General features: G+C 35.6%; 2 protein-coding genes across 2 annotated transcripts in view; both read right to left on the bottom strand.

The window, feature by feature from the left end:
- LOC113586059 (mucin-5AC-like) overlaps positions 1-10,881 on the bottom strand; it is a 33,004-nt gene extending 22,123 nt beyond the window's left edge. The window contains exons 1-26 of the mRNA XM_035533674.1: positions 10,878-10,881; positions 10,158-10,413; positions 9,719-9,833; positions 9,471-9,561; positions 9,271-9,377; positions 8,896-9,109; positions 8,596-8,718; positions 8,235-8,355; positions 7,980-8,118; positions 7,526-7,633; positions 7,289-7,358; positions 6,927-7,067; positions 5,993-6,157; positions 5,772-5,866; positions 5,548-5,674; positions 4,418-4,673; positions 4,272-4,321; positions 3,912-4,012; positions 3,607-3,758; positions 3,380-3,518; positions 2,939-3,049; positions 2,668-2,847; positions 2,340-2,579; positions 2,079-2,235; positions 1,844-1,972; positions 1,218-1,365 (exon numbers count right to left, since the gene is read on the bottom strand). Coding sequence (XP_035389567.1) covers positions 1,218-1,365; positions 1,844-1,972; positions 2,079-2,235; positions 2,340-2,579; positions 2,668-2,847; positions 2,939-3,049; positions 3,380-3,518; positions 3,607-3,758; positions 3,912-4,012; positions 4,272-4,321; positions 4,418-4,673; positions 5,548-5,674; positions 5,772-5,866; positions 5,993-6,157; positions 6,927-7,067; positions 7,289-7,358; positions 7,526-7,633; positions 7,980-8,118; positions 8,235-8,355; positions 8,596-8,718; positions 8,896-9,109; positions 9,271-9,377; positions 9,471-9,561; positions 9,719-9,833; positions 10,158-10,413; positions 10,878-10,881 — 3,539 coding nt within the window. The remainder of the gene's footprint in view (positions 1-1,217; positions 1,366-1,843; positions 1,973-2,078; positions 2,236-2,339; positions 2,580-2,667; positions 2,848-2,938; positions 3,050-3,379; positions 3,519-3,606; positions 3,759-3,911; positions 4,013-4,271; positions 4,322-4,417; positions 4,674-5,547; positions 5,675-5,771; positions 5,867-5,992; positions 6,158-6,926; positions 7,068-7,288; positions 7,359-7,525; positions 7,634-7,979; positions 8,119-8,234; positions 8,356-8,595; positions 8,719-8,895; positions 9,110-9,270; positions 9,378-9,470; positions 9,562-9,718; positions 9,834-10,157; positions 10,414-10,877) is intronic.
- Positions 10,882-15,701: 4,820 nt separating this feature from the next.
- On the bottom strand, positions 15,702-23,507 carry LOC113586058 (intestinal mucin-like protein). Its single transcript, XM_035533628.1, has 15 exons — positions 23,360-23,507; positions 22,569-22,752; positions 22,222-22,400; positions 22,065-22,134; positions 21,806-21,936; positions 21,619-21,653; positions 21,360-21,528; positions 20,832-20,930; positions 20,697-20,737; positions 20,134-20,256; positions 19,841-19,936; positions 17,594-17,722; positions 17,249-17,288; positions 17,001-17,124; positions 15,702-16,087 (listed from the first exon to the last, which is right to left on the bottom strand). The coding sequence occupies exons 1-15, from the start codon at positions 23,505-23,507 to the stop codon at positions 15,868-15,870; spliced, it is 1,788 nt and encodes a 595-aa protein (XP_035389521.1). The 3' UTR covers positions 15,702-15,867.
- Positions 23,508-24,888: the final 1,381 nt, after the last annotated feature.

Raw genomic sequence — 24,888 nt, 5'->3', positions numbered from 1 at the left:
TAAGAAGAGTAGATCCAGTTTGTAGTGACCAGTGAGTTCATGAAGCAATGCAGTTTTGTCCTTAAGAGATCCACAAGCAAGGCTAGGTTAACCATGCATGAGGACACAGAGGGGGAAGAACCAGACTGCAGCAAGTCATTTGATTAAGGAAGAGCACAAAGAACACTGATATCCATTCCCTGGCTAGTTCCTCCAATAGTCCAGAGAGTAGGAATACTGGTGTCTGAAGATCAGAAGGTAGTAGGTTTGCATTTTGTCCACTGATGGATGTAGCGAGGTCATCTAGCGATACCAATGGAGCTGCAGGGGTTGTAAACAGACGTGTTGAGACGTAGGTGGGATCATAAACAGTGATGATCTGATGATGAGTAGGTAAACTGAAGTCCATCAAAGTAGTCAGATAGTCAATGCGTAGCGGAGCCCAGGCCAAGGATGTCAAAAAGGCAAACCACAAAAAAAAAGAAACCCTGAAAAGCGTATAGTTGCCAGTGCAACTCCTACTCACTGAATGCAATGCTAGCGCTACGTTAAACAAACACCACAACCCAACACCTCTCAATCAGTTCAACGGCAAGCAAAAGTTGACAGCTAGCAGCCGAGTCAGAGAGAAGCCAATCTCACTCAACACAGCTGCAGAGGACGGATAGGGAAGTGTGAAGAGGGCTCGCAGCCACCGCAAAAGCAGCTGGTGGTGTGTACACAGTGGACAAATTGTGGAAGCTGCACTAGCGTGCAGACCCTCCATAGCAGGCAGCAGAGTATCCACAGAGGATGACAGTAGAAAAAGCACAATTATATCCAGTAGCAAACGGATAACACTATCCACTGTCAGTATTGAAAAGTGAAACCACAGTTTTGCTCAGGAATACCAATGACAGGCGGTATTAAAGGCAGGGAAAGGAAAAAATTAAAAAAGTAAACCCGGGGAGGAGCAGCAGCACAGACGCACATAGCGTTCCCGCACCCGGAAATATTCAAATTCCCTTCTTTAATATTCAAGACTCTGTGAAACCTATTCATGCTCTTTGTTTCTTTGTTTTTTTTCCTGCATTACAATAGTCGAGGTGAAAAAAATACATAATATTCAATAAAATATACAGTATACAATACAATTTTCTAGCATTGAGTAGCATCATTATAAAACTGTATTTCTTATACAGATGATTTAATAAGTAAGTGCATGATTACACAAAATAGACATGCTTAAATAGACATACCATGTCTCGCAGTTATTCGTAGATGGGATTGTTTTGCCAATCTTATATTGCTGCATTCCGTCATAGCACCCACATTGTTCTTGTGCCACACATTTCATGTTATCTTCATCAAAGAAGGGGAGTTCAGCTGGGCAATTGGGATAGCAACCTGCAAAGAAGGAGCAATCAGTAGGATTGTAATTTTGATAGCATGCACTCTCTAACAATTAATTAATTGGAAGGTCTTTTGTCCTATATTAATCCAAATATATACACAGTATTGCACAAAAATAATATTTACTATACACCATAACCTTCTCTAACCTTTAACATATTTTTTGTGCACTGTATATGCACTCTATAATTGGTATTTAAAAATATACTAAAAAAAAATTTCATAGGTACCTATCCCCAGAAAACAAGAATTTAATTTGAAATGAGAAACAATGATTCACCTACATTCACCCAGTCATGGCTGATGTGATGTTTAGGTGTGAAACCAATTATTATCATCTTTTCATTTTTCTGGTGGTTGGTATTACTCAAGTACACAAGCACTTCCAATACACAATATACTAACACTGCTGTCAGTCTGTTGATGGTATAATACTGTAGTAGCCATAGTTGTTATAAACATAAACTCCTACCTTCAAGGGCTGGAATATGAACAGAACAATTTCCTTGGGGGTTCCTGCAGGTCTTCATACAGGGGGCGCCACAAGGCTGGTAGTGCCACTCACACTCATCAGGAGGGTTGAAGTATTCACAGAACAGTGCTGCAAAAAACATCATGATTTAAAACTCAAGTGTTTGCACTTATTTAGTTTTAGGCATGATCTTAGAGTGGGTTAAAAGAAACTGAAATGGTTATCTGTGACTCACGGCAAACTTTAGGAGTTCTCCACTGAACACAGCTTCCAGCTGCATTACAGGCTTCTGCATATGCCGCTACAGCAGTACAGAAACACTCACAATCTCCACCGGTATTACAAGCACACGCATCGCTCACACAATTATCATAGTAAGTAGATGGGTCCACCTATGAATTTTGCAAATCAGAAAATCCAATGTGAATATCTGTTCACAGATTTGATATTCACTGACAAATTCATTTTTTACTAAGGTTATGTGTTTTGATGCTACCTGTGAATGGCAGCTTGAGAAGACATTGCTGTTTATAATGCTGCACTGTTTCTGTGCCCACGCTTCTCTGTAGGGATTACTGGTACACGGCTTTTGGATAGCCAATGCCTCTGGGCACATGGGTGAGAACTTCCAACTATTGCCAAAGTCCAGGCTATCAACTACAACTTCTTGGCTTCTTGTGGTGAAGTCATTGTTTGCATTGCCATCATAGTTTCCACACAGACCACATACATTTCCCTGTGAGTAAGGAAGTGAAAGACATCAATCCTGTATAGAGTTTAAATGTATGAAAATGCAATGGTCCACATAATGCACAATTACTCACATTAAAGTCAGGGCTCAGCTTGATATATATGCTCGTTTTCCTATCCCATATAATGATCAAACCATTGTCAGCCTCAATCACCAAGTAAATTCCCATGGTCCGAATTTGGTAAGGGATGTCCTCCCCTGTATTTCTTTGGACCAGTTGGTAGGTTCCATCACTCAATGTAATTTCATTGCTCTAGAAGACAATAATCTTTGCTAAGTGCATGTGTATTGCTGATTTATTCCATGGCAGAGCACTTGTGTGCACTAAGCTAAAGCTGACTCACCCCCAAGAAGATGTTGATAGCCTTGGAGCAAGTGGTGCCTGTGGTTCCACATGGAATGTTTACAGAGATTATTCTAAAAGTGCCATTGCCATTGCTGCTGCTACAGTAGTCCTGTAAATTATAAAAGGATTAGAGTCTAGCTATTGAACCTACAAATGATTAATCTTTGATGGTACTACAGTACACATACTTTAATACATATGCTCATCTACAATAGGAATACTGATTACACAGAGTATCACTATTCTAAATAAAATATAGCCAGAAATACTTAAGAAAGGAGATCACAAGGTTTCATTTGAGGCAAAATCACTTATTTTGCCTTAAATCTGCTTTTATATAGAATTCAAAATTACAGAGTACCAGCTAATTTGAACTCATTTGTTCCTGTATTTCTTGTATTGTATCACAAATTTCTTGGTGCTGGCATTAGACCAATACCTGTGCAAGTGTATATTCACAGTTTCCACTAAAAACATATTTTTTGTCATCAAAGGTTATGTAGTGTCCATTCCCATACACACTGCAGGTTCCACTACATTGCTTTGTGGTACACTGCCATTTTCTGTCCTTACATGTGCTGTAAGAAAATAAATAGAATTTCGTTTTCAGGTGGCACACAATGAATGAAAACATGTTAGAAAGAATTTTGAAAATGTTGAACATACCAGTAGTTACAATCAAATTTAACACTGCTCCCAGATTGATAGGTTAGTCCATTATGGATACAAGGACAAAGGTCCTCAGTAATGCAACCACCTTCTCCATCTGACACAAGTCCAGAGGGACACACACAGCCAGACACACATTCTGTGCTGATCTGTAATGATGCAATAAGATAAAAATTGAATCACAAAAAAAATATCTAGATTATAGTTTATTAAAATATATATTGGGAAGCTAATAAGTATAATCAACATCAGTTTTATTTTAGTTATTACATGGCAGGTTATCCTACTTATTAGTAACTTACACAGGCCATGTCAAGTGTTTTGCAGCTCTTTTGACATTCAGACCCGGTCGTTTCAGGAGGAGACGTGGAACAGTTGAAGAATGTCATTGGTGCAGTACATACTAAAATTAAAAATACATACAGAGATAAATATACAGATGAACTCTTAGAATTCTATCATTTATATTTTTAGCATTTGGGAGATGCTTTTAACATTACTTTTCAATTTCATCAGATTAATAACTGCATGCATATATTTTTAGCTTTGCACCCTGTCAGATTTTATTTTATATTTTTGTCATCCTTGTGCATATTAAGTGTACATTAAGTAACATAAATAACAATATTAATAATTATTGTTCCTTCATTATGTTTATATACCTTCTGCCTTAAATTCACCAATGCAATCCAGTCTTCCCTGTTTGCAAGTGCTGAAATTGAATGAGAAATTAAAATCAAAATTATACACTGCTAATATCACTTGTTAAATTATTTTCATTCTTTTACACTAACAGATCAGACCTTACCATGTGGTCCCATCTTTGCTAATGACTTCACCAGCTGGGATCAATGTATTGAAATCATAACATGGGCAGCTGGCTGGAGGAACACAGGTGCCAATCTCATTCAGGTATGTCCCCTCTGCACAGCCACAGCCATCTACTGGTACAAAGCTCATGGTGCAGATGTAGTCCTTCTGGCTCAGAGACTGACAAGTACGGTCACAGCTAGTCATGTTGTAGGAATACACCATGGTGCTTGGGCAGGAAGTACTAAAAGATTCTGATGACAGATTACAACAACAGTTAGTTATGTTAGTTTAAATAATGGCTTGATATATTTTTCATTTATCTTCCAGAAAATAATTCACATTCATTTGTATTAATAAAATTCTGTTAAAAGACAAGATGTTACTGCGCAAGACCAAATCAGAAATCCTAACAATTATTCCTCCAGAATATTAGCTTGAACTGAAGATATCCACTTCTTAAGATTCTGAAAATATTTTTACAAACATAATTAGGAAGTTTTTTTTCCAAAACACATTTATTTTAATTGTTTAGAAATGTACCAAAGGCATTTACCATAGGTATTTATGCTGCAGATGCTTGTGACATGTAAATGTAAAATATAAAACCATCCCCTTTGGGAAATGTCTTATTTTCTCCCCACCACCTTTTGAAAGAGTAATCTGAAAATATTTTATATAGCAGCTTGCTGCAGATATGGTGGTGCTAAGATAATGTGGAAAAGTGTATTTGGTCAGGTCACACCTCTAATATGACATGTGACTAGTGGCTGGCATTGCATGGGAAAAAGCCCAGATACTTCTTGTTGTACTTATTGTTCAATGTGCAGTGATTTTTTGTTTTTTGTTTTTTAAGTGAATGAACTTGTCTAAGGAATTGATTTCTTAAAACAAACACAAACTTAAGGGGCAACTGAACACAGCACCCAGTCCCCATTCTTGTCCCCAGTGCTTTTCAAAGCCAAATAATGCTCATGCCATTTACTCTTAAGAGCCTGCATCTTTGGCCACATATTTACACTTCAACGTTTAAAGCTCTCCTAAATATATAGCCTCAGCCAAAGAAACATGTTTGGGTCTTTTAAGACATGGTAAGATAGTTTCACACTGATAGTAAATTTGACTCACTGCAGGCAGCTTCTCTCCAACCAGTAAGATGTATGCCCCTCTCAGCACATGCATACACGTATGATGATAAAGCAGCACACATACAGTCCTCTGTTTTTTCACAGTTACAGGTGTCATATATGCAGTTCTATGAGTAAAAAAAAAGGCAGAGTAAAGTGAAATAACTTTGAGGAAGGATTATGTTTCTTTTCCCAATAATATTTCCAAGTATATGGTGAACTCACTGCTGTGTAGATGTCTGGACTAATTTCAGAATGGCACAATGAGAAGACTCCTAAAGGATCTGATAGCAGGGAGCACCAGTATTGTGCATATTTCTCTGTAAAAAACAGGAACAGGTGCTTACCCTTATTTACAAAAAAAAAATAAAAATTCAGTATCAACATGATGAATTGTATATAGAGTGTTATACAGGTCAAAGGTGAGAAAACTACATTATCCATACCATTTTCAGAGCTTAAACTGCATGGATTCTCAAAGCTTCTCTTGATCTCATTGCAGTCTGCTCTCATCTTCCAAGTGTTGGCAAAATCCACAGCAGTTGCTTGTATAAGTCCTCCGCGGATCTTGAAGTCATCTGTCTGCATGTTGTTGAAATTGCTGCAAAGACCTGTTGGATGCGAGAAAATAGCTTATTCTACATTATTCCCAAATGTTTTAGAGAGTATGATCCTTTTTAAATGTTTAACTTTGGAACATTTTACAGAGTTCTACAGTGCAAGTAAAATATTTGCATTTGAATTCATTATGCATGAATACAAATGTGTTCAGTGATCAATAAAACTGGAAAAATCAAATGTTGCTATTTTGACAAGTCATGACCAGAAAATTAGCTAGCATGCTTGGGACAATGTGCAATGCTTATGTCAAGTGATATATAAATACCTGCTAAATTGAGGAGACTAACTAATGAGTAGTAATGCGTAAAATTATGGATTGCAGAAGTAGCTAGATATCTTACCTGTAAGTTGTTTAGCTAGCTTGGCTAAAGACACATTAATGTTAGGTGGCATTTTAAGAAAGTTGAATGATATTGTTTAGCTTGCTTTTATGTTCAAATATTATGTGTGTAACAAGCACAAACACACACACGGTATGCTACACAGCTTGTGTTCTAGATGAATATTAGTTAATTACTCTATTAGTGTAATTGGATTTGATTTTCAGTCTAGCCCAAATAAACGGTTGTCATCTCTCTGCATCACGAATAAAAAGGCATGTCAAGTTGGTGCTCAAAATTTTTTTTGTGTGATTCAATATTTTTTCTGTCAGGAGCACCAGGCTTATCATAGAACCCTGCTTTAGTTTTTTTTTTAAAGAGTATTCACATAAAATCTGTGCTAGAAACTATGCAGAAGTGTTAGAAGGCATATACACACCACATGTTTGTCCTTGAAATGTTGAGTTTACTGTGATGAAAACCTGCATGATGGGCACAAGTTGTATTTTCAGTTGAAGCCCAAACTTAAAAGAATGGATGATGATGAAGAAACTGGATGGCATGAAGATGCTGACATCAGCTGTAAAACGAAATCAAACAAATTACTTTTTTTTGTTATATAAAAACTGTAGTTAATTGAATCTTTTATATATATATATATATATATATATATATATATATATATATATATATATATATATATATATATATATATATATATATATAAAGATTAAATTAGATATAATGACAGATCAACCCCAATAACAAAGAGAGAATCCCGTAATAAACGAATAAACTTACATGTAGAATGTGGTAATTGTGTCACTATTCTGTTGATGGAAACATCTCCATTTCGGCCCACAACGATCACCTGTATTGTGAATATGCATACATATACTGTGTGTTTATATATATACATACATACACACACATGTGTGTGTGTGTGTAAATAAGTCAATAATCATATATATATATATATATATATATATATATATATATATATATATATATATATATATATATATATTAGAACCCTACATTGGATCCTGATAATGCCAAGATGATTGCCTTCAAACAGGTCTCAGTGTTAGTAATACCACATTTCCTAAGCTCTCCAAGAACTGTGAAATATGTGTCTGTGCAGTCCTGTGGGGAAGCAGAATGTTAAAGGTAAATTAAGAAATCTGAAAATATCCCCATTCCCCACATCCTATATTGAGCATGAGATAGATATCGATCTTATCTATTACATATTTTATTTGATCAGATAAAAAGTAAAACAACTAAAGACCAAGAGGTCTGACATCTAATTCTCTGTGCTTTTTTTAAATTTTGCATTAATATTGTAAATGTATATAATGGCCATCATCGCTAGAACTGACAAATCTGACTCTCAGGAAGTTAACTGGCAATTATTCTGGTGTTTAAGCCCTTAATCACTCTTCTCATTAAGGCTGGAAAGGAAGTTCACCTTAAAACCATATTAGCATACCTTTGACAGGACATATGTGCAATCTCCATGAAATGTGTATGGTTTTCCATCATAGGTTATGAAGTGTGCTCCTCCTTGCAATGAACAGGTAGCAGGACAGTTTTTCTCTGTACAGTTCCACTGACCCCCATTGCAGGTGCTAGGTGATACACAATAATTGAGTCTCACACTTGCAATGACTAGTTATTTTTGTATGATGCCTAAAAATAGCAGGCAGAACTATTTTATTTGAGACTTACCACAGTTACCACTTACCACTTACTACCGCAGCTGGTAGTGTAACTTTCACCAGAGGCATACACTTTCCCTCCATGAGTGCAGGAACACTCACTGAGTGGTATACATCCAGATTTTGTTACATCATCAAAAACAGTGCCTTATAAGATAAAATAAATATTCAGAGAAATTGACGAAAGTTTCCAATATGTTTTGCAATCCAGTTTCCAATAAACTGTTTCATATTTTGTTCATATAAATGGCTAAGATTAAGGATCTTTGGACTACAGATTAAAGCTCTATCAATCAAAGCTATGATTAGCAAATCACTTTTATGTCTATATGCATCAGGGACACCTCAAGCATTAAGGTGAGGCAAGGCCTCTTAAACAAACATTACCTGGGGGGCAAAAGCATCCATCAATGCAATGTTGTGTACAATCCTTTTTCTCTGAGTTAGAACAGGTATCAATACATGGATTTCCACACTCCATATACACCATGCTTGCTGGGCATGACATTGCTGTAACAGACCCAGATAAATATATCAATATACTCAGATTAATATAAAGTTAGATATGGTGATCATGAGTCAATACATTGTACCATATATATATTTTAGTACAAAAACACAAACACCCAGGAATCCTCACAGAAATCAGCAGACACAAAATAAACCAGGCACAGCCCATGTACTCACAGCAAAAATCTTTTTTCCTCCAGTTCTCTGGTACCCCTCCTGCATACGCACACTGTCGAGAGTATTCTGCTATGGTTTGGCATAGGCAGGAAAATCCAGAGGTTGTGTTACATTGGCAGAGATCCTTCATGCAGACTTTGACAAATGATTCAACTGATACAGCAGCACTGCAGTTGCTGAAATGGTTGCTGAGGAACAGACTTTCGCAGATGTTCTGCAGAGAATGATATCATTTGATGAAATACATAGTCTGCAGTATCTGTATTTGAGATGCTTTAATAAAACATGTTTTTGTAACTGTTACAAGCACTAATGCATCACTGTGCTTTCTTGTTGCACTCTGTATTCATATGATGCCAAGGTAGCTTTTGGTACCTCATCTCCGCAGTTGTCATTAACTATTGCAGCTTGTTCCTCACAGTGCTCTGTTGGGTCATCCATCTTCCATAGATTTCCATAGTCAGGAGCAGAAAGGTTCACTCCTAAACCACACAGAAATACATATTACAATTCAACTGAACACTCCCTTCCCCAACATTTAGATAGCAAGAAGAGTATCTGTAATTTTACTTTACCGTCCTTGATAAATTCATTGTAAATTGGGACTCCGTTGAAGTCACCACAAAGCCCACAAGTCTGATTTTTGTACTTTTGATTTAATTCAACCTGTAGAGAAAAAAACAACATTGGTTTTATAACCATATTTATATTTCAGCAATGTTACTTTATTTAAAATACCTGTAGTCTACTGATATTTCGTGTAAGACAGTATTATGAAGGTTTCAATATATATTTGCTTTCATTGTGATTAATAATAAGTTACCATGAAGGCATCGTCTAGGTTCCATATGGCTGTTACCCCCATTGTAGCTTTGACTGTGAGGTAATAGCTGATTTTCTCAATAAAAACACCTGGCCCATTGTATGGGACTGTTATCCTTAAAGAGAACACAACAACAACAAGAATGTAATTTGGACATTTTCCCCAATTCTACCTCACACAATTTTAAAGATGTAGAATGAATTAATTATTTTAGATTATTACATTTTTCAAGAGTCCCCTTGTTTAAGAGAAATGAGTAAATCTGCTCCACATTTATTTAAAAAACAGTGACAATCTAAGACATTTTTGATCATGGACATAAATAATTGAATGTTTTAGTCTACCTTTCCTCTTATAGTAAGATAACTACTTACTATAATAGTAGTTTTGGAACTACTATTGATACAGTTACTATGTAGCTTCAAAAAAATTCACTCACGTTTCTCCATTGACATTTATGGCAGAACTAGTCAGTTCCACTATTGTCCCTTCTAGCTTCATCGTGACCTTCATGATGGTGGTTTCATTGTTCTGGGTCTGCCGCCTTAGCTGAATGTTAAAGCCCTCATAGTTGCTCCTACACTGTGAGGCCAGGATGTGGTTGCAGGTGGATTGGAGTTGGAAGATATCTCCATCGAAGGTCTTGATCTGGTAGTTACCCCATGTGCTGCAGACCCCATTGCTTTCTGAAACTCCTGAAAAATGACATTATGAATTTAGCCTTCATACAACTTTAGTAACAAATATGGATCATATTAAAATCATTTTTGTTGTAGTTATTTTGTTGGATGATGCTTACTCTTGTGGGCAATGCTAAAGGATTTACAGGAAAGCATATTTATTTAACAATTCAATGGATTTTAATACAGGGCATTTTAACATCAATTCTATCAATTTTAAAGTCATTTCCATTTCAAATATTTATTTCCCTCTAAATAATCTCAGAAATGTACCTGTACAAATAATCTATCTGAAATTACTTGAAGGGATAATATTAAAACAATTTAAATTATATATAAAATGTATTATTCAGCACATTGTCATACTGTCAGTATGTGCATTAAATGCAAGAATAAAGTGTACTGTATCAAAGGTCATTGATATTTAAAGTTATGAACTTACTATAATGTGCTGCGACCAGTCCAATAGATAAGGTTACCCATATTAGCAGTTTTGTAGGTATTATATTTAATGTCCCCATGATGATGGTGTGGAGTGGCAGGTGCCCCACGGATTCAGTGAGATCAGGTCCATGCTGTGTTCAGATTTATACTGCTTGTCTTTAAGGAGGGACGTCAGACTGTTCAACTTTGGTAAAGGCGGGGCCATAGTTAATTTAACTTTCCTAAAGATAAATCCCTTCACGGAGTTTACTAGAAGAAACCATCTATGAGCACCGTGGCTTCAAGAGAGGGTTTTCACATATGGGTTAAAGGTTTAATCATGTTAGACATTATAGTGGCATTAAAATGATAGACTATCATATATTGTAATGTTCATAGTAATTAATTCATAGGTATTGCTTAGAGGTTTTTGCTATCAGTGAATATGAGTGAACATATTGCTTGAGTGACAATACCCAGTGACATTTTTTTAAGCAAATGATATATATCAGTGCCCATCCTATAGCCAAGTTTTGAATAATGACTGCATTAATGTGGAACAATGACTCATAATACATGAATCTGGAACACAGTCCCAAATCCTATAGTCTGCACTGAAACTTTAGGAAAGGAGATTATTAAGATTCCAAGTAGGATTAAATTGTGTTTGGATCAAAAGGCTGAGTCATGTCTTTCCAGGATCTGCATCCTGATCTACAGAAATGGCTCCTAGTAGCATAATTATCCCTAATGTATAAGCAGTAGTGTAAGAATAGTTACACTACTATAGTTTCTTGGTTTCTTTTAATGATATTCTTATGTTAACATATAACAGAAGGAGTCTATACTCCAGTTGTTCAGGAGACATTCTGGACTAATTGTAAATTAATCTCTATGTACCATTACTGCAGTGAACTGGCTGTGACCACAAAAAAAATACATGTATCATTATACACTTTGAACTGCATAGAAAACTTACTTTAGGTGTTTCTATGGAACCAAACAAGACAAGAGCAACTTAAGATATTAAATACAAGAATATATGAACCTGTATGAGAATGTCTTAAAGTCTACAAGTATTCTTTTTAACAGTAAAAGTTTCCGTTTCTCTTGCTACATTGTTTACAGACAACCACGAATTCTTCCTATGAGAAGAATCACTGAATTACAATGGTCCACATCTTAATTTACAAATACTGTTGAGAAAAAAGCAATATTGTACCACAAAATGTGTTCAACTTTTTTGTTTGTTTTATACTTTTACAATTTACAATACTACATTCACAATACTACATGCATTCTTAATGGTTTCCATTCTGTTCTAAGTATTTGAAGATGTGTTCAATTGTTTTCTGAGGTAATAGGCTACAATTCAGGGCTCTGTTTGGGAAACTTGGCCCCGTACAGTTGCAGTGAATATAGATTAAATTACAATTATCCTAGAATACCCCTATAAATCTGTGTGGACCAATTCACCTCAACAATAACTCTCTTCATGTAGTCCCAACATTATCTATGTATGACCTCTGTGTTATGCAGCCATCATTGGCTGGTAAATACATATACAACTAGTTTCTTCTTCGCTAATTATCCTCCAGTCCTCCAGCTTGACACTTGGGAAGCAGAAGGTAATGATAGCTTTAAAAAACAAAAATTAGAATCCTAATAATTGGACATTGTTTTAATTTTGGTTCATCATTTTATCTTTACAAAGAATATAATTTGATAAAAGTGTTGGTCATAGAGAAATGGTCATGGAGAATTTCATTTGAGAAATTTGTTTTATTTTCACACTTTAACAAAAAATGGCACTGTCCAAGGTTTCGGATATCATGTGCAATATTAACAAATGTGTGTTAAGATTATTTATTTAAGTAATGAGAGTGTAAATAGCGTCAGATAGAGATTTTCAGATCTTGGGGCCTTAGTAATTTATTCACTGAATTGCTGATGACCAGAGAGGTCTATGTGAATTATATCTAAAACTAATTTTTGCCAAGATGTAGAGGAACAAGACCATGAAATTGTTTTCTATAGATAAGCTGTGCATATTCTTTTATATTGTGCATATCCAGTTATATTGGCAATAAATGCTGAATGTCCACGTAGTGTCTTCAGGATATGCAGAAATGCATGAAATCTGCTGTGTAAATAGAGCACATGCTCTATTTACAACTATTTACATCTATATTTAACTTAAGTGTTTGTAGACAGTGAGTGTTAAAGTCTTTGGGGTTCCCTACCTTAAAGATATTCCCTCACAGCACACCATGCTGCATATGACCAGTTGTGATATACTTTGCATAACATACAGTATATGCATTCACTGCATATAAAGCTATAGTTTATGATGTAGTGAATTGTGCAAATGTCATGCATGAAGCAAGGAGCTAGCTATGAGGAAATAAAACACAGTCTTAATCAAACCAATAAACCTATTTTCTCCCTTTGAACTGTACAAACACTTAACTCTTAGGTAATCTGGCTGTGGTAGACAGCATTCTCTTTGGTGTGGTCTCTGACTAAGCAGTCTTTCATAGGTGGGTGAGGTGTGCCTTAAAATTTTCTTATTAACTATCAGTGCAGGGCTTCAGTTATACTTATACATTATTGCAGCTTTGACGTTTACCTGTGCTGCTATATTAATTAAATACAGTTAAGGCCTGCTTTTTTTAGAAACAATGTTCAGAAGCTGGTGATTCAAAGAGTGAACATTGGAGACAAACTGTGCAGAGTAAAAGCCATGATACTTTCAGAGAACTTGATTAGAGCAGTGGGTCTAAAAAGGCTTGTATTACTCAAAACCCATTTGTTTTTCACAGTGTGGATACCCTAAAGTCCTTAATGTTGTATTATTGATTCATACACATGTAGTTTAATGTTATACTGAGTTTTATAATTATTATAAAGCTCCATGTATCAGTTTTCCCAACATGGAAAAAAAGATAATAGTAATTAATAGAGTATGCCGCAACAGCTCCCATAGCCCTTGTCCTCAGTAATTAGAGCTATTAAGTTGCTAGAGGCTATGTGCATAGTGAAACAGTGCCTGTTTGTTCAAAACAAACTCTGAGGCATATTTGGTCACTCAGGTGTAGGGTGTTGGGTAATGCAATTATTTCACAGGCACTAGGTAAATAGATGAAGCTTAATATCCTCTTGGACTAAACTCAGTTAAGGATGCGGGACTGAAATCAATAGCTCGGCAGTGTAATTCAAACACGTAAGGTAAAGATTGATGTACTGCACTGCCATGTGCCAATAAAGATTAAATTGAGGAGACAGAGGTGAACAGAGAAAATATATTATGTAAATGTTACTTTGTAAGGCTTTTAATTGTATAAATATGTACCAGGGGTGGTACAGAGGGAGGGCCACTTTACACAAGTGATTTATCATGTTTGAGTTATGTGGTGCTGTTGGTGATTTTTGATGTGGTATTTAAAGTCACAATCATTAAACAACAGGTTTCAAACTGAGTTTGAAACACCAAAAACCAAAACTAGGACAAATTGTATTTTTGGGTTGGGGGTTGTCAAAAGTTACAATGGTTTAAAAAGGCATGAACTGCCTTTTTAAGGTCATGCCACAGCATCACAGCATCGGATTCAGGTCAGGCTTTTGACTAGGGCACTCAAAAGTCTTCATTTTGTTTTTCTTAAGCCATTCAGAGGTGGAGTTGCTGGTGTGTTTTGGATCATTGTCCTGCTGCAGAACCCAAGTGTGCTTCATCTTGAGGTCATGGAGGGGAGAACCACTTTTTCACACAGGGCCATGCAGATAGGTTTTATCTTTGTCCAATATTTAAATTTGTTTTATGATCTGAAACATTTAAGTGTGACAAACATGTAAAAAATAAGATATCAGGAAGGGGGCAAACAATTTTTCACATGACTGTATATTATATTTATATGAGGTAGGCTGTAAAATACATTGGAGAATGGATTATTAAATGTAAAACACTCATTAAAATGTAGTGATTGACTAAGAGCAGTAAGACTTAAACGTGCTGTGCAATAAACCCAAAGTAAAGTGTAAAGTGTCCTGTGCATAGTGTGCAAATGCAGTCCAGAGTTCAACAGCAAAAAGCATTTGTGTGTGTGTGTATGTGTGTGCATGTGTGTGCATTGGAGTGCATTATACTGTTGAACAAATAGAGAAAGTGGTAGTTGTTCACAAGTCTGATGGCCTGTGCATAAAAACTATTCCTGAGCTAGATGATGTAATGTCTCCCTGAGAGCCTTAGAATCCTGTAAGAGCAAATCCCAAACCAGACTGTGAGGTTGCTGATGAGGATATTCTTGAAGGTACCCCTATAGAACTTGCTAATAATTTCAGCTGGTATGCCAAATTTCTTCAGCCTTCTCAGAAAGTACAAGCATTGCTGTAACTTCTTTACTAGATAAGATATATTGTGTGACTAGGAAAGATCTTCACTGAATGCTGAGGAATTTGAAGGTGTTCACCCTTTCCACCTACGCTTTAGCATGTAGTGGTGTGTGTCAATGATATAATGAACACCGTATAAATTATTTGAAGCTTATTTGCTAACTAAAAAAAGACTTTCAGATCTTCATGGAGTCATTTTCCCCCATTTCTGGCTCTATATGATAAAATTAATCATACAAAAAACAAAAACTTTAGAAATGCCTTATTTTTAGAGGTAATGTTCATTTTTAATAGTACTAATATGCTAATATGAATATACCAGTGTAACTAGAACATTCTTTTAAATTCCTGACTACCATCTCATTCTTTTTTATGATCATTGCATTCTTCAGCATTCTTCAATGCTGAAACATAATTTCTGTGCATCATTAACTTCAATTCATATCTCTTAAATATATTGTCCTTTTATGCAAATGAGAGTTGACAACATGTTTATTGCTAACATTTATTGAATTTTAAGCATCAGAAAAATATAATAATAAATGAAAGATAAAAACAAAATACACCTTATCTTGATGTGGTCAGATGAACCAGAAAAGCAAAATGAACTGTAAGCAAAGTCATAGTTGGATTAATATTGATTTGAACAGAGTGAGGTTACTCCAAACGGGACCATCGGCGTCTGCGCTGCTGCCTCCCTGCAGCTGTCTCCTTCACTGTGCATTCTGTCTCCAGGCAACCACACTTTTCAATAAAGATGTAGCTGTGTATGGCCGTTGACCCATCTGGACACAACAGTTCTGCTTCTTTCTTGCTGGTCGCCAATTCCTGGCAACAGGAGCATGAATGCTGGACTGTCTTGGCTTGCATCGAGTATCTGAGGAGGTTTGAAAAGAGGGTGTAAATGTGTAGTCCCAGATAATACCAAATAATACTAAAGAAGCTCCACTGCAAAATGATATTTCACTTGTTAACCTAGCAGGTTTTTCCCTCTGATTTTCTCGCAATAACTGTGCCAAGTGTATAACTTTGAATCCTGAGGACTCCAGAATGTAGTTTTGACCACCCAGTGTGACTGGAGCAATGTGCATGTATAGTGCCCCTTAGTGACATTGCTTGGCCACTGCATTTTTTTCAGGCCATAGAAAATAGTTTTACAGTGTTTATTTGCCCAGTGCCTGGTTTAAGATGTTGGTTCTATGTGGTTCAAAAACTTTTCTTGTATAATTATCCACTTCATTAAACATTATATTCTCTGTAATTCACTTTGAGAATTTAGCCTTCATCTCCACTAATTCATATTCTACTTCAAATAAATACAAGTTTTCTTCATATTGAAACATTTCTACATTGTCGTCAGACATGTTTGCTTATGTAAGGGTAAAATGTCAATCTTGTAAATTGCCCGAAAGATACAATTGTAACAACAGTATTGAATAAAACTTGGTGTATGGCTACTTGGTATCTGATTAACTAATATGTAAATTATTATCTAATATAGTGATTTATAGTTAAATGTTTGGCCAAGTAAGTTAAAACTATTCACAAAATATCTTGAGCATGCACTATTGCTAAAATGGTTTTATGCATACAGTAACAATCATTGCTTTTATGCCATGAGGAAATCTATGAGAGATGATTTTTGAAAGGAATACCACTGATAAAATAATGAAAGTAAAAGATGTAAAATTACCCTAAATGCCAAAAATGCATGTTTTTTTAAGGTTTAGTACAGGAATATTTAAAAATATTTTTAATGAAGTTCCGATGATGCTTTTGTTGTCGCTTACACAGAAGATGTCCTACAGTTGCCTTCACAAGTGGTCATCTCTACTTGTTTCGTAGTCCTGCAGCCGTTACTCTCAAGAAATGTGGAGGACTTGCTAACATGGCAAATCTTAGTCTTGTTTATACCTGGAGAGACCAAGCAGTTTTATGATTTTATATTTCAGTGTAAATACAGTTTTGCTAAAAATATAATATAATTTTTTCCTAATGGTGGAATATCATCTAAAAGGGCAGAATTCAAATATCTTACAGGTTTTGCAGCAATCATTAGGACCAAAAACAGTTGTTCCCTGCATGAGATAAAGAAAAATCATTATGCTGCAGGAATAATGTCTTTTAAATTGCTGGCAGTTTAATTAGCTGTACTGTGTTTATCCAAAAATAAATAAATAAAAACAAGTTAAATAAAAAAACTAAAAACAAACTGAGCATTTGTGGTGATCATCATCTTTCATATATTATGATATGGTACACTAATACTTAAAGAGTCATTATGACATGTTGATTGTGGAAACTCAAAGAACTGAGTAACTGTCACAGTTCATTCCTATTTTTTTGTGGGTTATGTTCCTGTCTGTGTATATGATCAACTCACAGGAATGCAGTCATCTTCATTGTAATATGGACAAACAATTTTGGCCTCAATTACAATGAATTGTGTGGCAGTCTTCACACATTCAAACTTCAGACACTTATTCCCAGGTGGAGTCCAGACTTGATCGGGCTAAAGAGATACAGGAAAACTCAAAAAGTGTATTGCAAGCAACATAAGAGGAAATAGACTGAATATGAGAAAAGTTTACTATTCGATTACTATTATGATTACTATTATGATTTCTGTTTGAAATGTCACACGGTTGTGTACAGATGTGCAAATACTCAAGGTTACTAGAGCATTTATTAATAAAATAAATGACATTCAAGTGGAATTTGTTTATCATGTTGTCCATAGGATAGTCCCTTACCAAGGTGGAATGTTATGACCTAAGTATAGCATTTACATATGATTTATTGCTCTGGTCAATATCTTAAAAAACATTTGAGAATGTGAATAACAATAAATTAGAAATAAAAATGCATGGAGCACCTAAGTTGACATGGTGGCTGTGTTAATAAGGCATGGCCACAAATGATATATTAAGGCCATGAAATCATATATTGAGGCCATAAATTACTATCTTGTGGCCACTAGATAATATATTGTGGCAATAATATAAAACATTTCAACCTAAAATTAAGTTTCTCATGGGTATAAATTAATGTTATTTAATGTATTTTAAAATGAATGAGTGATAATATTACATTTTACTTCAATCTTGGACAACATACTGCAGTCACTGGCATTGCAGCATGGATATACCATCAACTTGCATCATTAAGCAAATTCTCAAAGCGAATAAACTTTTTTGAGGTTGATTAGCTGATCTTGAGAATAGTGTCAGTTTTATAGTCTTTATAAGTTTACACGGATAGCATGGATATGTTTACATGGATAGCTTTATATGTTTACATAGATACTGCTGGATGCATGTAAGGGTAATTCTCACAGCACTGGAAAGTTCAGCTATGTGTCGTAGTCACAGACTCAACCACAGGCAGTATTTGTCTAAGGGACCGAATTTTATCAAGGTGAAATATATTTGCCACAAATAAAACAAACCACAAACAAACCTACATTCATGTAGTCTACATTCTGATAGACTACCTACAAACTATGCTAAAATGAAATGCTGATAACCTATTTATAACCAACCAGCCCAAAATACCAATGCCCCCAGCAGAATTAAATATGTCATGTTTGCTGCTCCTGTTTTGGGGCAGAGAGAATAGGTGTCCATGGCCAGTGCTGATATACCGAAATGCATAAAGGAGGATGTGTGTTCCTTTCTCCAATGTGTTGTGACATTAATGTATTTGACTTATGTGCAATAATAATGAAAAAACAAATGTTTCTAAATGACCTGTATCAGGCTGTGGATCTGTGCATCTTAATGATTAATGCCCTCCAGCTAAAGTAACTTGAGAAACATATGGTAGACTCTGGATCGGGACTAAGGTCTAAAATTAGTCCTATATTGACATGTTAGAAAAAGAACAAAATGTTTTTGTTATTGCAGTATTTCTCACCCTGATATTTTGAACAGAATATTCAATTATCAGGCAAATTCTGAATCCACATTTTTCTTGTTGTTTCATTAATACTCAAATTGATTAATGTTGAAGGACCTCGTTTAAAGAACCCATTTCTGTCTGCAAATATCATACCATTTTGTAGAATGCATTGTATCGGATACTTAGCAAAAGCTGAGCAACCCCTGCTCCAGGTTTCATGTCAGCACCATGGATAACAGGCACAATTCTATACAGCCTCAGAGATTAAATAAAAATGTATTTGTGAAGGACCAGGCAGTCACAAAAAGTCCATAAAAATTCCTTAAAACTATGTATCTCAGCAGTGAGTGTATACTATACACTATACAACATTTGAATAAACTCTAATAAACATGAAGTCAGTGGTCAGAATATTCTGTTGGTCAAGTTATTGATATGTTGGTTAGAACAATGAAGCCACAAAAGTATGTCATTCCCATAACATATTAAGACATTGCCTCAAATCACACAATTTATGACCATGACCATGATCTTTTGGACACAGCATAATAATCTTTGGCCTCAATATATTATTCTGTGACTATGCCTTATTAAAAAAACAATCACCACATCACCTTTGGGGCTCCCTAAAAATTTGACCTGATTCAAGAGAAATAAAAAAACTGCAGGACGAACTATGACTGTGAGCATTCAAAAAGTGGCATTATGTTTACATTGCTTAAGAACTCACCTGGATGGTTTCAGTGATGTTATAAAACCTGACGACACAGCTGATCTGCACACATTTTCCACAGCATTTCCCTAGAACTGGTTGGTATGCATACCCCTTAAAAACAGAAAAAAAAAACAGACAGAATGCAAGATGTACCAAATTTAAAGAAAAGCACATCTATGACTGCTTTGTTAGCACACACTTCATTTTTTTCTTGAGCATATTCAATAGTCAAATACATTTATGCAGGGTCTTTTAACTAGCAGGTGTGTTTTATCTAACAGTCAGATGGCATGGATGACTCTACTCACCAGTGGGCAGTTTGTTTCACATTGAAGAGGATGGCAGTCAATTTTGAGGAGGCCACTTTGGAAATCAGTCTGATTGGTACAAAGACACTGCTCACATTTCCTCATAGGAACAGGTACACCGGGCTGTAACAAACAGATAAAAACTGAAAACAGGATAGCATGTTTCTCCATCATCATTACATTAATAGATTGGGGGCAATAAATCCAATACTGGACACAATTCAAGCATTGCCTCAAGGAGGCTATTAAGGAGAAAGATGTTACATTTACCTGATGCTTTTGTCCAGAGCAACTTACAATTATGACTGAATATAACTTGAGCAATTTTGGGTTTATGGCCTTGCTCAGGAGCTCAACAGTGGCAACCTAGTTATACTGGGGCTTGACCTAGCAACCTTCCAATTACGCGTCAAGTACATTAGCCACTGAGCTACTACTGCCATCACAGCTACAATTTTAGGAAATTTTTCATTTTGCAGCCATTCTAGCTTTGAAATGCACTTTTCCATTTGTATAATCTTTTTTATCAATTACATTTTTGCTGTACCTCAAAAGAGTCTTACCATATATTCAGAGATATTGAACACACAGACTTTTTTAGGCTCTGCAAAAGACAAAAGAAATAATTTTACATGTCCAAGTGTATTCAATGTTTTCTAGAAATAATCCAACAGTTACACATACTAATGTGCCCTCACCACAGCTGTAGGATGGACAGCAAACTCCCATTTTAATCATTTGATTGAATCCAACAGGGCAAGTGTGGTTTTCATTGGGACAAAGACGGCCATCACACACTGTGAATGGATTATCATAATTATATTAATACACACATATAAGTTGCATTGATTCTATTAATGCTAGATTCTTTTAATATGTATGATGCATTAAATATATCAGATGTTATTATGCAGTATATGTTTGTTTGTTTTTTCAGAAGAATCAGAAGGCAAAACCTTTGTTTGCATTTGGTCTTTTAAAAAAAGGTATTACTACTCTGCAGTTTGTAAACCCATTATATTTAACAGCATCTATCTGTCACTTTTGTCCAAAGTGACTTACAATTATGAGTGACTATAACTTTGAGTAATTGAGGGTCTTGCTCTGAGACCCAACAGTGGGGACCTGACAGTGGTGGAGGTTGAACTGGTAACCATTTGAGTACTAGTGGATTATCTTAACCACTCAGCTACCAGTGCCACTGCTGTTCCTGCCCTGTTACTTACCACATATTGCTTTCTGGCAGCAGCCAATTGTCTCTGTGATCTCCAACTGACCCTTTTGATCACAGATAAGAGGTTCTTGGGTAGGACAGGTGAGAGCCTTACAGGACACAGTCAAACTGTCTGCATTGCAAGTACAGTTCTTACAATCTGCAACCCATGTCTCGCTGGCCTGAAGGGAATTAGGTGCATATTATTAGTAAAGCACACTAATAATACTGTCTGAAAAAGAACGCTATGCCGAAATCATCTTTTGTCTTACCATTTTCCATTGTTCATTAGGCAACATGCAAATGCCTAAAGTTTAAAAATACAAATTATTAATTCAACATGTTTGGGGGTGTTAAAATTTAAAAAAAAAAATCTACCTCTAACATACTTGCAATGATAAACCAATTATACATTGTAGAGTTAGTTTCAACTTTGATCATACCACTGTAAGAACTTACTGCAGTTAGGAACACAGTTATTCTTATCTGGGGCCAGTAATATAGTGTCTTCTGGGCAGTAGCACCCTTCCCAGAGCATGGTTTCCAAAGCACTGAAAGCATTCTTCTCACTTATAAATTTCATGTTAAACCTGTATTGGACAAATAAAAGTAACTGGCTGGACACATATGCTTTAAAAACATAATTTCTTTACTTATGTGATTTATTTTTAATCCCTTTTTCAAAGGAATCGTGTATGTATGTTTTATTTCAGAGTACCTTGCATCACAAGTTGGTGCAACTTGAGGACCACAAGGTTTGTACACAGCAGGGGCTTCACACTTGAAACCTGCATGTGTAATATATAGATGCTTGTGACTGCTGTGAGTGAACTGTAAAACTGAACTTCCATACACGATTGCTTTAATGCACTTACCACACACTCCATTTGTAGCTCCTCTCCAGTCAATGCAGACTCCTGCCAGAGCACACTGCTCTGCATACATCTGCAAACTGACACAGCCAATCCATGTGCTGTTCATGTGGCAAACATCAAAGTTGCAGGCTATCTCATAATACTCATATGAAATAATATTGTGGCACATCTCAAAGACCCTGTTGAAAATAGGTTAAACACAAACCGAAAAGTAAATATTTCTGCAAGCATTTAAGATGAACTACATTTCTGTAGCAAAAAAAATCAAACTGGGTAAAATGTAATAAGATTATGTTGTAGTGAAAAAAAACAAGGATAAATGTTATGATTTTGGGAGGAGTACCTACTTGCTACTAATAATTTTACAGATTGGAGAAGGTGTGCATGGTTTTGGGGTAGGCACAGGTACTGGTGGTGGGCAGTAGCTATCATTGTCTTGAACTTGCCAGAAAGGGGCCATTTTTTGGCAGGATGAAATAAGGGTACCATTTGGTAAACGGCAATCATCTGTGCGGTTATTATCACATGTTCCTGAAACGCATAACAAAAGTGGTTGGCATACACACCTGCTGAGCTTTCACTTTTCGTATGTACTATAAATGGTAGAATTATACATTATTTTCACCAAAATGCATGGTTATCTGAAATACATTTTTAAATATTTTTTTGTAGTTCTGCCAGCAAAGAGTTATTGCTGGAATAAATTTATCGGAATAAATTTAATCAAAAACAAATATGTTAGGAAGAACATAATATTCTGTAAGTGAAATAATTATGAAGATGACTACTGAGTTACTTGGGCCGTTACTTTAAAACATTTTTTGTTTTACAGGAAGGCAAAAAATATCACAGCTAATAGGAATCATATGTTACTGGAGATAGATGATAGGAGTTCAGAGGGAGGATAAGTCTTTAACTAGCAAATAAGTAATGACCATAAAGTCATTTGACTGAATGTTTTTAATGTTTCTGTATTATTGTTATAAAATATTTTGGAAGAGTGAAAGTGTCAAGCATGATGACACTATGATTAGAAAACAGATAAGCCTGAGTCTGTGGTTTTACAGAGGGTGGGAAAAAAGTGATTGAAGATTAAGTGCATGGAGCAGTTATCTGAACAAAACAACCATAAACTTACCACACTGTCCCTCAGTGTTACCATGGAAGTTCTGCCAGGAGAGGTTAATAAAAAACATCATACCAGTGAAGGTCACTTGTGCACCAATTTCTGGTATCACTAGCAGTGATTCAATGCCATTGTCTGTGACTCTGAAGTCTTTATTCATATATGGTAGTTTCTCTCGCTTGTGGTTGATATAAATCTATATCAGAAAAAAAGGGGATTTCTTTTTACTAAATTATCAATTAATCCTAGTATTTGTCAGAGCATATTCTGATCACCAAAGCACTCTACAAAATATGCAACTGTATCGTTACTTATGGGCCTGTCAATCACATTAAAAGGAAACACCATTCATAAAAAGAAGTTTTAATCTATCTCCTAAACAATATCTTTCCAAAATCACTTTTCATCAATCACTGCAGAATTAGTCATGATTTTCAAGAAAGAGTTTTTGTGAAATACATTAGGTTACAAAAGTGATGGAATATTATTGCAAAGAGATTTTATGAAACAATACTCAGACTAGCTAGAGTCATGCTGTCCTGCCCATTAACACAAATGTAACCAAATGGCCCACAGCTGCAAACAGCAAGTGCCATCACTGAGATTCAAATTATAGCAACAAAACCTAGTTTTGTAAACTAAAAAATGCCTTATTGGGTTGAGCTACTGTGATCTGTTTCAAAACAAGATAATTTTTTATTGAAACATACATTTTAGGTGATTTATGTTTCAACAATTCAAAACAAAACTACTTTTTAAATTAAACTATAGAAATTATTAATTTTGTTACCAAGTTTGTGACAATTCCATTGGAAATCTTCTGTGACATAGTAATCACATAGGATTTGTAGTAGACTATCAGAGACTTAGGACATGACAGACCATCTTCAGAACCACAATAGACATTGTTGATAATGACACTGAAGTTATATTTTGGATGTATTTCTTTGACTAGGACATAGGAGCAGTTTCCTTGAAATGGATAGTATGTTCCATCAAAAGTGATGTAATGTGGATCCCCAAAACCAGTGCAGATACCTAAACAAGCCAGAACACACCCATTCTATTTTAACATAGTAACCTTGTAGAGAGTATATTATAATGTGCAGAACAAGTTTTTATTGGATAGAGTTGATAAACTGAGGAAGTCAGTCATGTAACATGTACTCACATTGGCATTCATACTGAGAACAGCACCTAGATGAATCATTGACTTTCTGTGGTTTGTGATTGTTTACACACACTGGCAAAACTGTAGGCTCACAATGCACATGTTCATGCTTGATTATTCCATTGATGCATGTAATATTGGCACATTTCCCATCTGGAATAGTTTCATTATTCTGAAAAAAAAAATGAGTTAGACTTGGACATGTGTGAGGTGCAAGAGGCATATTAGTGCATCCTGAATAATACTGGAGAGGAAATTATAGGGTTGTCTACCAAAAGAGAAAAATACAAAAACAAGCACTGCACACTTGAGCATTGTAACAAAAGCTGAAGGCAGCCACCTTACCTAGGATTCAAACCCAGGTCTGAGA

This window comes from Electrophorus electricus, chromosome 1 (assembly GCF_013358815.1).
Source record: "Electrophorus electricus isolate fEleEle1 chromosome 1, fEleEle1.pri, whole genome shotgun sequence".
Taxonomy (NCBI): Eukaryota; Metazoa; Chordata; class Actinopteri; order Gymnotiformes; family Gymnotidae; genus Electrophorus; species Electrophorus electricus.
This window is presented reverse-complemented; position numbering and strand designations above follow the sequence as displayed.